Genomic DNA, 14,107 nt, shown 5'->3' with positions numbered 1-14,107 from the left:
TTAAGCCTCCATCTCGCCGTACCAGATTCTTGAAGGAAAAGCCTATACCGAACACGTTCAAAGACGGTGACGATACGCGCCGTTCACGACTTCGATGTACAAGATTACTGGCGATCAACCGTATCACGCAACCTTCATTAGTGTCTTCGTCGATTCTTCAGCGCAAACGAGTCACTCAAAGTGAGATCGGTAATCGCGCGTTCGATCCTCTCGTGCTGGAAGAAAATCGCAGTCCTACTGCCACTTGAAAATCTGTTTCTTTCTTCTTGCACACACTTGTCTCAACATATAGAAATTTTATATTTGCATACATGTTTGACAAAGAGTGATACATACATATATATTTCAAATAAATTGACTTTATAATTTATTATACGCTTAGAAATAATGCTTCATGGATAATCTAAAGTGGAGATAGATTATATGACAATCCCTGCATCGTCGAGACCTTGGAAAATGGCGAAGAAAACACGTGTGGTAAGATATGACGAGTCTAAGTCGAGAAACAAACGAAAAGACGAAGTCGCGCTAAGAGCGCAAATTTGGCCGCGGTGTCTTCCTCTCGCGAAGAAGCGAGCTGCGACTTGATGAGTTTGGCGTTAAATTCAGCCGTCAAAGCTTTCCACCCCATCTCTGTCTTCGTCACCCTCGCGCGGGTTATTCTCCCATCCATTTGTCCCTCTCGCGAGTTACTCGCGAAGAGAGCGAACCGACGAATCGTCACGCACATGCTGCAACATCCTTTCGCGTTCAAAAGCTTTGTTTATGGGCCGAGAAGATTTATAGGCTGCGCGCCGATATACATATAGCGGGTCGTGTGCTCTATCTGTCTGGAATCTCTGTGCGCGAAACGTTGTGGAGGGAAATTCATCTTGCCGTATCCAGTTGTCGAATCGCTCTTTAATAAAATAAAAGGCGTCGCGGAACACGATATCCGGTTGTAGGAGATAATTTAAGGAGGAGATAAGAGGCTCGAGTTATGAATGATTTCACGGCATTTACATGGGACAAGTTTTAAATCATCGGAAAGAATAAAAAATTATATTTTTTTACGTATACATATAAGAATAAATTAAACGTAAAATTTACATTTTTGTGGCCATTATATATAAATATTGTCTTGTAGTAGTCTTATGTAAAGGATATTAAATGGATATTTATAATGTCGAGTTATTACACTCAGATACTATTTGTTTTGTATTGGCTACATCGCAACATTCTTATATTCGCGCGTCCATTAAACTTTGCATTCGGAATTTTAAAGTCGATGTATTTTTTTCTCGCTTGCGAATTCTAATAGCTCGTCTCCCGTACGCAGGCTGCCGATTTCCAGAATTTCACAGCCACTGTGGTTAACTAATGCGACTACGCGTATGCGATGGTTTACCGCATCAGGTGGAGATGGGAAAGGGGGTGGAACAAATGGTCTATATCGACGCGGCGTGCTCGCGAACGGTGTGTATGTGTGTGGTTGGTAGGCATCATTAATTATATGCGAGTTATTGGCACTATCAACGGTAGCGTTTCAAAGACCGGATGCACTACATACGCGCACTGTCCACTTCCTGTGGGCGGAATAGAACGTGATCGAAGACATAATTTGATAGTAACATTATCACTCAGAACGAAGAGTTTATTTCGTTTTAATGGAATGTGTTTATGGAAATAATATATGCAATGGACACATTTATGGTGGCTCTCCAGAACTCGTTGCGTATATATTTTTATTTTTATTAAAACGCGTTAATTTTTTTGCGATAGTTTTTATCGTACATTTTATACACGTCTCTTTTAATATTTCTGAATATACATCTTGTCTTTATATATAGATAATTATTATATAAATTCTACAAATATATATTTATCTGAATTATATTTTACTATCAAGAATTATTTTAAGTAGAAAAGTATCTATTAACTATCTCTCAAGTTTATGCGACTCTAAACAAAAAGTCTGTGTTTTATTATATTGCAGAACAATTCCATGAAACTACATATATTGTACTTTTATATTTCTTCGACATATAAAAATTTCACAATGAAACATGCGTGCATGTATAGGATATTTATTTAGTGCAGACAATGATTTATTTTTTTTTCTTTCTATGCGTTTCGATTTGTTTCTCGATTGTTATTTTAGCAACGATCGAAACAATATAATAAGTTTCAAAAATTTTCAACACTAGAAGCGATTTAATCATATAAAATCAAAACTAAAGGGTGAAATTTTTAATCAAATTTAATCAAATACGTTTTGTAAATATATAAGATTTCATGCTTCACTCTTGTCGAACTGATGCACACTATTCTTCAGAAAATCAACTGTGTTTTGGTATTAATTTCTCTCTCTCTCTTCGTTTAAGGAAACCTTTATACGGTACGATTAGCCATTTCGTGATATCAACGTGATCATTTTGCGGGATCTATGTCGCGTTGCTGGGACTCGACGTAATTGACCGACCAGAATCCGTGGTCCACATGCGGGATATCCACACCGGCTGCGCTCCCGGGAATGATTGTAGCCGCGGCATAAGGAAGCAACGATGTGCGCAGAATTTGTTCGCGTAAAAGTCGTGATCCCCGATCTCCACATCGCGGTGGTCAACCGATAAGACTATCGCGTACGCGCCGAAAAAAAACTCCGTATCGTATGTGCGCGACTGGACCAGTGCCAACGTGCGCGCACGCACGCAATGCTCATCTCCTTGTATGCGTTCTGTCTTTCGTCTTGCTCTGATCGTGGTCGCGGGATGAATGCCACCCGAGTCTCCGTCCTCGTCTCGCGGACCCCCTCTTCTCGTCTGTTCCCCACGCTGTACGGCACGATTCCGCGCATTTCACGTTGAGGATTGTTCCACCACCCTCGTGCAGCTGCGTCGGCGGAGGGGTGAGCTCGGATACGTAGGCGGTGTCAGGTCGGGCTACGCCCAAACGAGTTGCCCCTTTACCAGCCCGGTGCGCTCGTCAAATGTTTTTCGTCGCGGATTATGACGCGGTCTGCGCGATTATGACCACCTCTCTCTTTCTCTCGCCCGCGTCGCCGCTTTCTATCTATCTTGCGATTATTCCCCCTCCCCCACCCCATCCCCACCTTCCAACCCCTTTTCTCCCGTCATCCTCTGCGCCGCGTACCCCAGCGTTTTCCGCTCGGTGGCTGTGGATTTTTTCCTTCTCTCTGTCTCTTTTTCCGTCTCGCACCGCTATCTTCTCCCTGCCGACGAGGACAAACTTTGCTCTTGCCTCAGCCGCTCGCTACGACGTCGTCTCGGACACGCCAAGAGGCGACCAAGCTCGTTCTCTTTCTCGCTATGGGTTTCTCGCGGTATACGCGTATCCCCATGGGATTTTCGGATTCTCCTTCTCTCACCTTCTGCTTTATATCTCTTGCTTTATTTCGTTTGCTTTACGTTCGACTGCCTCTATCGGATAGCTAACGTATAGTGGCATCGATCGCCGCCGATACGTTTTTCTCAGGTTGGTCAAGAAACGAAAGAGGGAGAGAGAAAGAGAAAAAGAGTAGGATGGGTTATATCTACGGCGAGTATCCGACAATTTAGCGAAATGGAAACAAATGGTAGCTGGGATAAGGTGAGGGCATGAGAAATAGCTTATTAGATGTACATGCTGTGTCGATTATTATTGCGTGATTAACTCGATCACTAAAGTCTAATTTTCTACTCTAGAAGATAAGATGAATGTAATATTGAAATCTCAAACTTTTAAATATAAATAAATTAAATGAGAAATCTATTATATATGTGTATTATAAAGTTAAAAATTAATTGGAGAGTTCTTTATATACATAACGTGTTTAAATCAATTATACATTAAGAAGAAAAATTCACTTGTATTGCATTTTTTCTCTATCTCTCTAAAATATCAGGAAACTATATAAATATATATTACGATTTTTTTATTCATAATTCGATATCGTGATGATTTAAAGTTTGAAACAAGATCGAAATAAAAATCGAAGAAAATTTTCAAGCACCGTTACTTTCCTCTTGTGACGTAAATCAGAGAAATTGAGTTTATAAAAAGTACAGCGGCACAAGGTGCACATTGCCAATAATTCACCGCAGAAGCAATAAATAATGAAGCAACATGTCCCGCCCCTTTATTCCAGACGTTTAATCCTCTCGTTCCTCTTTCCATATAATTACGATTAAACCGGATCATAGCCCGGCTGAGAAATAGAGAGAGAAAGAGAGAAAAAGAGAGAGAGCGTATTTCGCTCCCGGCCAACAAAAGAACAAGACCGATCGACGGTTTCAGCGTGACGCTCGCTCTTTACGACGCTCCCGAATAATGTGATTCTGGGTATATAATTCCGGTCTGGTAGAAAAGCTCTCTCGCGGATTTGGCAACACTGTGATGCTCTGGGCGTCTCAGCAACACTCCACGGCGCGAAGGACGAGCGTCGCGAGCGTTTCACGGCGGAGAAAAAGCAGGAGAGAAATTTCGCCTGGGAGGAAAGGGTGAGGGGCGGCACCAGCGAGAGATGAGATGAGATGAGAGGGAGCGCAGCTACGTGCACGACGGCAAGAGAGGGGAATCGACTGGATCACGTGATCATCGCGGTGGCGATCGCGGCAACGGTAGGGACACTGGGAGGGTGTGGCTATCGCCTTTCCCCTCCGTCTGTTGCCGCTGTCGTGTTCGACACGAGACTGCAGCACGTGAGCGCGAGCGACAAGGACGGAACATGAGAGAGACGGAGAGTGAGATTCGTGACGCTGTGCCGTGCGAATTTTGGCACGGCTCTCGAAAACTTCTCACTCTCGCGGCATTTCGCGGAAAACTCGCTGAATTCTCGATGTAGCCAATTGCGTTGCATTACAGTGATGATAAAGTACACTCGTTGCGAGAAAAAAAGAGGAAAGAGATATGTATTTTCGGGCGTAAATCTTTCGCCCGGACTCTCGGATCCGTAAAAATGAGTTATGTGACTTTGTACATCCTGATTCGTTCGGACAAAAATTTTCGCAGCTTTTTGACTTCAGAATTCGAAAATACGATAAATAGAATGAAAGTAAGATGATGTAATGTTATTGATTAAAATACGTTTATGTGAATCGTTGAAGATGTATATTTTATTATTGAAATTGGTACAGAGAACTTTATTTACGGTAGGAACTTATTATATAGATAGGTAAATTTATTTTTATTTCTTGCCTTTCGCCATTGAAAGGAGTTTTACGTAAAATGTACATTGCTTTAATAATATTTTACATAAAAATATGCTTAACTTATACAATTGTTTCTTATCCTAATTAATTTCAATTACTTCTAGATTGTCTTTGATAATCTCTTTGGTTTTCTCTTTTCTTAACCTTAAAATTTTCTTCATCCAACTGATTCCCTCTCCCTTTTCTCCTAACACATTTGATTCATTCTTTTTTTATTCTTCGCATCTTCTGTACAATTTGTTGCTAAATGCTCTAATACTACTTCCTTCTGATATATTCTACACAGTTTCTTCTCCTATCCACGTCAAAATTTCGGAGTTCTTCGTTTCCACATCTAAATCTCGCTATGATCCTTTAAGAATCTTTCTGACCTTGTTTTAACTTATATAATAGTTGTAATATTTCTTCAACGGCAAATAATTATTACAAATAAATCATCTGCATTAATATATAATTAAATAAATATAAATAAAGACACATATTTGTACACTTTTGTATACAAAATTATCTTTGTTGGAAGTAGCAAGTGATGAAAAACCTTTTTATTCTCTACATCTCTTATTTATTCTTTCTTTCTCTTGCACGACGAGAGGGAGAATTATCTCGTCATTGATTATCGTCGTTAAAGATAAATTTGATAATTGACTATATGTAAATATGTATATATATCTTTTCGATCCCTGCAATTAATCGAAATACAAGAGGGTGGTAGCGACGAGAGTTAACATTTTTCTCTAGTTTGCGGAACGAAGGTGTCGACCGACGTGGCAAGTCGGACACGAAAATTCTCTCGCGTCAAACGCGAGAGCGTTAACGTTCAGCCGGCAAAGATCCGAGGGAGCCCCACTAACGACACCTCGCGACGTCGATCGCGCGCACCCCCTCTCGCTATACCCCATGCCCCCGCCCTCGTTGGAAGGCAGTGACGCGGGGTGGTGTTAATGGGCGTACTCGCGGTTAACACCCTTAGAACCACCGTGGTGGGAGCGCGGTGGGAGCTCGGTTCCCGTGAGCGGAGAGCATCGCAAGCGTGTGTGCGCGGCGCGAAACGGAGGGGATAAGTCCAACTGAGAGGAGACAGGACGAGCGAGCGCACGGGCGCACGGGTACACGGGCACACAAGCACACAGGCGCGAAGGCGCGAGCGAGACGACCTGGTCCTGGCTCGAGTAGCGTCGAGAAAGGCGTCGGGTCCAACGCCGCTCGGATTGGCGCCGGAACGCCAATCCGGACTACGAGCGCTCATTATCACCCGACCAGGAGGTAGGGAGAAGGTTCCGCGCGCGCGGTTCCCTCTCCACGCTCGACTCGCGCTATCCCGTCCGCATCTGCGGCTCTCGCGACGGCCAAGCTTCGCCGCCGTCGCCGTCGCCGCCGCCGCAGCCGACAGTCGGGGAAAAAGCCGGCTCCCCCACTCCCGGACCGTAGACAGTCATAGGGGAAGGGAGGAGGAGCCCCCGCACGATCTCAGTCTTCGCGTCGCTGCCCTCCAGCATTCACGCCTCCCGCGTCCGTTCCGCGGCGCAGGCACAACGCGGGTCCGTAATACACGCGCGTAACGCACGCACACGGACCACCCGTATACACGCGCGGCCGCGCCGCGCCGCGTACACCACCGCCCTGAATCCGGACGGGGACTTTAGCACACCAACACCTCTGCGGGAGGTGTGGGGGTGAGCCCCCGGAGTAGGTGTCAATCCTAGCGCTGCTCAGTGACCATCGCGGCGCCACCCAAGTAACACCTTTCGTCCGGCTCTTCGGCCTCGACCGATCCTCGCCGTTATCGAGAGACGAGATAAGCCCGATATCTCTCTTCGTCATTGTCGATCGTCGACTCTCGTTCTTTACGTCGCGTGCGTGCGTGTCGACCGGCGTGTGAAACACCTTCGAACTGCCTCTCGTCAACTCCGAGTCGCGAACACCCGTCGGACGGTCGAACGGGTGCCCAAAACTTGTTTGAAAACGGTGTCTGAAAGAAGCGTAGAAAGAAAGACGCAGGGGGTGACGCGAGGAGAAACTTGGCGAACAAATCTAGGTGGCGAAGTCAGTGATTAGTGAACATCGGATTTGCGCTTGCAGTGGCGCGCGGCTAGTGTCTCGACATGGGAGTAACTCTTATACTGAAAATCTACCACGCGGCGTCACCGTAGACGTCCGCCCGAGCCCGCGAGTGACAGTGTACGATCTTTCTTGTCCCGCTTCAGACAACTCGTTCGTTTAACGACTCCTCGAGAGTGACAGCTGAAGAGTACTTTGCCCCACGCTGAAGATTCGTTGAAGCGTGGCAGGATCGAGTCGTAAGATGTCGACTAGACGGTCCTTGGCGATAGTCAGCGAGACGACGATTGTCGGCAGCGATTTTCCGCGGCTGGAAATTCGCGTGGAAGAGGAACGCGGGCGTTCCGATCGCGATTCACGATTTTGAGTTTGCCAAGTGCCAATTTCTATCCAGAAAACGCGCGTGTGTGTGTGTATGTGCGCTCGCGCGCGAATATGAGGAGGCGCGATCGTTGAACGCATCGGACACTCGGCAGAGCAGTCTCCATCCGTCGGATCCGTGAGCGGCTCGCGCGAGAGCGGACGAAAAGAGGTGCATTCGAAGCAGAAAGAGAGAGAGAATAATCGCGCGAGCAGCATTCGGAGCAGGCTTGAGTCACTCGAAGAGGAATCTCGCGCGACTCGGCACATCCGCCCGTCTCGATGAGATTCGAACAAGACACGGCGTGCAGGGGTACCCACTGCGCCAGCACTCCGCAACCCTCCGCGCTGCAGCAGCGATCACGGCCCGAGGAGGAGGTGGTGGTGGAGGAGGAGGAGGAGGAGGACGACGACGACGATTCCTCCAAGAAGGACGTCGACGGCCAACGACGTAGACTCGGTGGCATAGAATTGGAGGCTAACGTGGTCGAGGGTGCGAACACGGGGCCGCGGGCCGAAGGACTGGCGGGGGGGCCTGGGATGGCGTATCCCGCGTCAGCGACGGCTCTGAATCAGCACTCGCCCTTCGCAAGCGCGATCGCCGGCGGTACGCCGCCCGCGAGCAACCCGAACGGCCACATCGGTGCCGGCACCGGACACCTGCCGGCACCGGCGGCACCGCGGCCGACGGACTTTAGCGTCTCCTCGTTACTGACTGCGGCGAGCACCCATCCGCCCGGTATCTTGGGCGGCTCGTCGTCGCAAAGCAGTGCGTCACCGCCACCCGGCGGACCCGGCAGTCCGGCCGCGGCTCCGGAAACGCCGCCGCCCTTGCCGGTGAGCGGCCAACGCGACTTGTCGCACCCGTCCTCGGCGGTGGCGGCCGCCAGCTACTTCAGCGCTGCCGCCCTGGCGGCGGCGGGTTTCTACAATCCGGCGGCGCATCTACCGCCCACCAGCTCTCCGGGGCCAACGGCGGCTGCGGCCGCCGCGGCTGCGGCGCATCATCTTCAGGGCAAGGGGTTACTCACCGGCGCGCATCATCATCCGCATCTCAATCCGCACGCTATCACGCCGCCAGGTGAGCAGACTAAGCAAAGTAGTGCGTACGTGTCAACGTGTCGACCGTGATTGTCGGATCGTTGATCGTTGATCGTGGAGCGTGCTTCGAATTTGCTCAATTTACCCTACTTCGATTCGTCTTGTCGTGCGTCTTGTGTGTCTCCATCGACCAAAGTGTTTTAGCGTTTCGTTCGTACGTCGTATCACGTGAAAGAGAGAGGAGAAATTTTATGAGCCCTACGAGATAAATAAACTGCGAACAAACTTGTTGCGCGAGGTAACACCGTCGATGCTAATTTCACTACGATTCACGGTAAAATTACTAACGAGAGAAATTAGGCAGGCTGTTTGTTGGCTCTTTCACATAGAAGCGTACATACTTTTTCCGTTTCTTTAAGAAATATGAACGTATCGTTTTCTTTTATCTTGCCTCCGAATAACGCATCGAGTCTGTCTCCAACTGTCATTGTTTCATCGTCGTTAACACTAAAGCTATCGACAATTTATATATCTCTACCGAATTGATCGAATGACCGGTCCTTAAGTAAAATTGTATAAATAAGGTTGTAAGGAAGCTACATATTTTTCTCAGAAGAAACGAAACAAAAAGAGAGATAGGTACTGAGAAATTGATTATATGTATATTATAGGAAAAGTCGTGAGAGAAGTGACGAAAGCAATAACATCAAATGCAAAATTTTTAATTAAAAGTTTAGTGTTAAACGAGAGACAAAGATTATCGTTAGGTCCGATAAGTATAGTTTCAAGTTCAATCTCTGTATATTCCTCGTGTAAAGAGTCCGCGAGTCACTCCGACAAGACTCTCGGTTTCCGTCATCCGGAAACCGACGTAATAATCTGGGCATTTCGCGAAGTTCGTAAACACAACGCGCGCACTTTGTTGCCCTGGCGCGATGCCATTGTTGCCGCCGGAAGCGCGCTCGTTTCTCGCAGGGAAACGCGTTCGCAACGCGCTGGAAGTTTCTCGTTTGTCACTCATGTCGGCCGTTTCGTCGCGCGCCTTACGCAACATCCTGGCCAGCCTGGCGCGTAACGTCAAAGCATGCGACACGCCAGGAAGATGAACGGCGAATGAAATACTGCGCGTTTTAAAAGGACAGGCCTCTTTTTCTCTTCTCTTCTCTTCGATGCTGCGCAATAATTACGCGTCTCGTGCTCGCGGCCATTGTTAATTCGCGCGACCGATAAAGCGACGTGGCCCCTATTGATATTAAATGCCGCTAATTAGAGAATTTATTACCTTGTTTGCCAGAGTCGTTCGGTGCCATTATAAAGATTGGCGCTAATGTCGCGACATTTGATGGCGCGCGATTAATCGGTCGCTAATTGTTTTCTCAATTATGCCCCGTGTTGCCCAACGTTGCGGAAAGTGTCGCCAATGCGCGACGTCGACTTATCTGTTGTTTTCAGATGTACGGTCTCGCGTGAATGTCATCGGAGTCGCGGCTACGATGGCCCGACTCCATCGCAATCCGTGTCACGATGAGAGAGAATCATCTTCGAGAACTGGAAATATTCCGAGAATAATTGAGGAAGCGAATAGATATTCCGTGAACGTTTATCAAAATGGATTCTCGAAACGAAAGTATTCTCTCATAATAATTCCTCGAAATTATTTTTTTTTACTTATTTAGTCAAAAAAAATAATCGGAAAGAAATCGAGTCGTAAATACATTAAATATTTATGTATGTCAAGCTATGATTGACTCAATCGCGTGGACAGATTTCTTCCTCGATTTTGCAATCTGAAGGAGAAATGTATTAAACTTTGTCGTTCAAAGACAGCGCGATTTCTTTAGCTTCTAGGTAGAGGATTTTCTCGCTACGAAAAGAACGCGATTCGCGTCGATATCCGCGAACTGACGTGAAAAAAATATGCGGATCGTACCCGATCAATGATCACAATAGCGCGCGAACGACGATAATATCGAGAATGCGACTTTAAAGCGGTCGAGAGAAAAATGCACTCGGTATACGTCAGCGATACATTATGACTTAGGCATCGATAATGTAATCGTTCTGGCATATCTCCGGCGTTAAATGAATAGGGCGATGCGAACGATGAACGTGGAACGCGCGGCTTCTCGGTTCCTCGACATCATTTTCACAGTGCATTGTCTTGTTTTTTTTTTCATCGACGAATATCGTGATGATACGCAAGTGCATAAGTGTAGAATATTTCGGAAAAAGGCGACGCGATATGAGGGTTAAAAGTTGAAACGAGATACGATTCCGATAAATTTGGAATTATCTTTACAAGGAAAAAACTGTCAAGTTTTCGATCTCACCGTGTATAGAATAACGCAACGAGATTAAAAAATTCATCGCGAAAGGTATCATTCGCATTTTATCTTGTGGCAGCGTGAATATGATGCCGTCTGTGCAAATGTCGTGCCAGGTGCGTGTTAAAAAAAAAAAAAAAGAATCGGAGGAACGATTTCCAGAGCCGACAACGTGCTCATCGCTCGTCTTATCTGACATCGCATTATTACGCGCGTCCACCTCATCCGCTACAACTAGTTATTCCTTCGTTAGGCTAAATGATGAATTAATTCCCGACGCCGGTAGACACGCCGGGAACTTCGCTAGATGATTTAGTTTCTCTGCGGGCAAACAGCCCTTTTACAACGACGTATTTTATGTGATTTTACGATTAAATATATTATTGAAGCTTTTTTAAGGAAAAGTTAAATAATATAGAAACGTTTGTTAAATTGAAACATATAAATATGTCGCGTTTTATAAATATTTTCTCTAAAATTGTGTGAAAACGTGAACGTATCTCGATCAACAAGCTTGGTTAAAATCAAAAAAGAGAGGCTGTTTTGTTTTCCACTTTATTTGCAGTAGCGACACGCAGGCGATGATCCTGCGAATGATGCAAAACCGTTGCGTCGGTGATGCTCTTGCGGTTCATCGCGATCGTCGGGCCAAGCTGCAACGGCAAGCCAAGACGAGAGATATCTGTCACTGTTATTGTTCCTCTTCCCCGTCATTTTTTGACACGACGCGGCGCGGCTCGTTGTTCTCTTCCTCTTTTCTAGTCGGGCTCGCGGCCAACTGACCATAAGGTAGTGGTGATTAATCTTGCCAAGGGCATGCCCAACGTTCCTTGCATTCGAAATTCGGAACGTGTAGTCACGTGTACGTGCGCGCGTAACCCGTGTACCCTGAGCGAGGAAAAAACGAACGCGCGTGATGGGGAGAGAAAGAGGAAAAAACGGAGTGAGAAACGTAAAGAGCGGATTGGAAGGCGAGCGTTTCATGTCTGTCGGATAGACGCGCGCAGCGATAATTTAATGGGGGGGGGTGTTTTCTTATCAACTCTCGTTTGATCGAATTTAAATCGAACCCTAAAAATGAGGAATAAAATGTATTAGTCTGCATCGGAATTAATTTTAGCATAACTCTTTGTGGAATGTCAAAATAATTTCATTCGCAGACATCATCCGCAAGGCACTTTGATCCGTCTGTACACATTTCAGTGTAAAAAGTGTAAAACGTCACGTGTGCACGAGTAACGACAAAATCGTTGCTCGTAGAAAACGATGGAAATTCGGAGTGGGAATTTGTAGCGCGATTAAATACACGGTATTGTTGCATCTTGCTGTTAGCAATTGTATTAAGGTATTATTACGGCGCGAAATCGCGTTCGATAAATCGAAAATCCGCACACCGCACTTTATTGGCGCTATTTTATACATCGTTGTTTGTTTATAATTTTCAATAATGTATTACTTGTGCACAAAGAAAGAGAGTGCACAGGCTGCGCACAATCGTTGATAAATTGGTGGCAATGAAGCAATATATATATTTTTGCTGCACGATAGCAGTCCTTGCAATCGTGAACGAGTTATTAAATTTGCCGCGTGTATTTGTAACGCGCAACAAAGCGCTTTGCGATCAAAGTTCCACGTCGCGCATAATTAATAAGCTAAAAATCGCACAGCTACAACAGCGACGGGATTGTTTCGAGATCGGACTCTAAAGAATAATTCGGATAATTCGAGCTCGCCGAGTGAAATCCAAAGCTGCTCTCCCAATAACCGCTTTTCGTCCGTTTTATCAATTATAATAAAGTAATTCGTCAAGTATGTCGCAAGTTAGATGCGTATCCCAAGGTTGCACACTTTGCGCTAATTAATGTTTCCGTTCTCATTAAAATAAAAATGGAGTTTGACGAAAATCCGGCGGGAAGAATGTTACGCTGTGGTAACACCGTGGCAATATAATGAATATGCAATTCGACGCGGTCGAGGAGCGACACAAAAATCAGTGAAAAAAACGAGATGGAAATTGAACGAAGAGCGACTTAATCCGCGCCGCCATCTCGACAGGAACCTCGCACTTTGCGTCATATACTCCAAGTTTCGTCCACTTTGATAAGGAACAACGGCGCGACCGTTATGTAAACGGCGCGTAACGGCCAACTAATCCAAGTAACTAACCCAAAATAATATCACCGGATACTTATTTTTTTTTTCTCGATTCACGATATCGCGTTCATCGTAAACAATCCGTCTCATTCCGCGCAGTTTGACAAGCGATTTTTAACTGTATATTAGATTTATGCGAGAAATACAACGCGTTAAAAAATGCCGCGGTTGAATAATACCGAGGCCGCACATTTTCCGTTACATTTTCAGCTCGCGAATGAAAATTGAAATGCATATACGTCAAGTATGCGCGCGTAAGTGTCCGATAAAATTCGATGCGGTCGCGTCGGACGGATTCCGGGACTCGTGCATTTGATGAACGAACAAAATACCAAACGTGACAGTTCAATAGCGCTTTTGCGCGATAATACAGTAAATTTTAGCGAATCTAGCAATCCCGTGAATGCATTAACGCGTAAAAATATGTGAAATCTGTCGATATTTCATCGATTTTTCGTCTATGGCGGAAATAGCGGTGCGAAATGTAGCGTTCATAATCGTAATCGTATGCGAAAAGCCACCGTCTTGCATAATACATATATCTTGGAACGACAGAAAACGGCGTTTGAAATATTTTAAATAATGACAAAAAAAAAAGGAAGGCGCGCGATAAGAAACCGCGTCTTTGAAATAAGCGGTCTCGCAAATCTGTTATAAGAGCATGCGGTATATTATTATCGACTTAGTGCTCATAGCTTTACTCTAGTATTATATCCACATCACTGTCTTTACACAAACGCAAATACACATTATGTTTAATGCAAACAACAAATACGGATGCATGGAAACAAATTTCTCCATCCGCATGCTTCGCATAATTATTTATCTCCTGCACATGCGTTCTTATGATTATCATTTAATTTTAATCAAAATGGATGTGTGTGACAGATTCGCATCTTTTGAAAGTCATTCTATGGTATCCATAGATGAGAAACGTCAAAATGAATCTCCACGTAACTAGAGCCGCGTATTGTTACATTT

General features: G+C 45.5%; 1 protein-coding gene and 1 long non-coding RNA gene across 12 annotated transcripts in view; one reads left to right on the top strand and one right to left on the bottom strand.

The window, feature by feature from the left end:
* LOC145969354 (uncharacterized) overlaps positions 1-14,107 on the bottom strand; it is a 211,018-nt gene that overhangs the window by 76,868 nt on the left and 120,043 nt on the right. The window lies entirely within an intron of this gene.
* Positions 6,683-14,107, top strand: part of Bi (T-box transcription factor bifid) — an 80,039-nt gene continuing 72,614 nt past the window's right edge. For all 8 annotated transcript variants that reach the window (XM_083095407.1, XM_083095403.1, XM_083095406.1 and 5 more), the window contains exon 1: positions 6,683-8,688. In XM_083095407.1, coding sequence (XP_082951533.1) covers positions 7,890-8,688 — 799 coding nt within the window. In that variant the 5' untranslated portion in view covers positions 6,683-7,889. The remainder of the gene's footprint in view (positions 8,689-14,107) is intronic.

This window comes from Camponotus vicinus, unplaced genomic scaffold, assembly GCF_025532165.1.
Source record: "Camponotus vicinus isolate PSW18456_S1 unplaced genomic scaffold, iyCamVici1.0 SCAF_3, whole genome shotgun sequence".
NCBI lineage: Eukaryota > Metazoa > Arthropoda > Insecta > Hymenoptera > Formicidae > Camponotus > Camponotus vicinus.
This window is presented reverse-complemented; position numbering and strand designations above follow the sequence as displayed.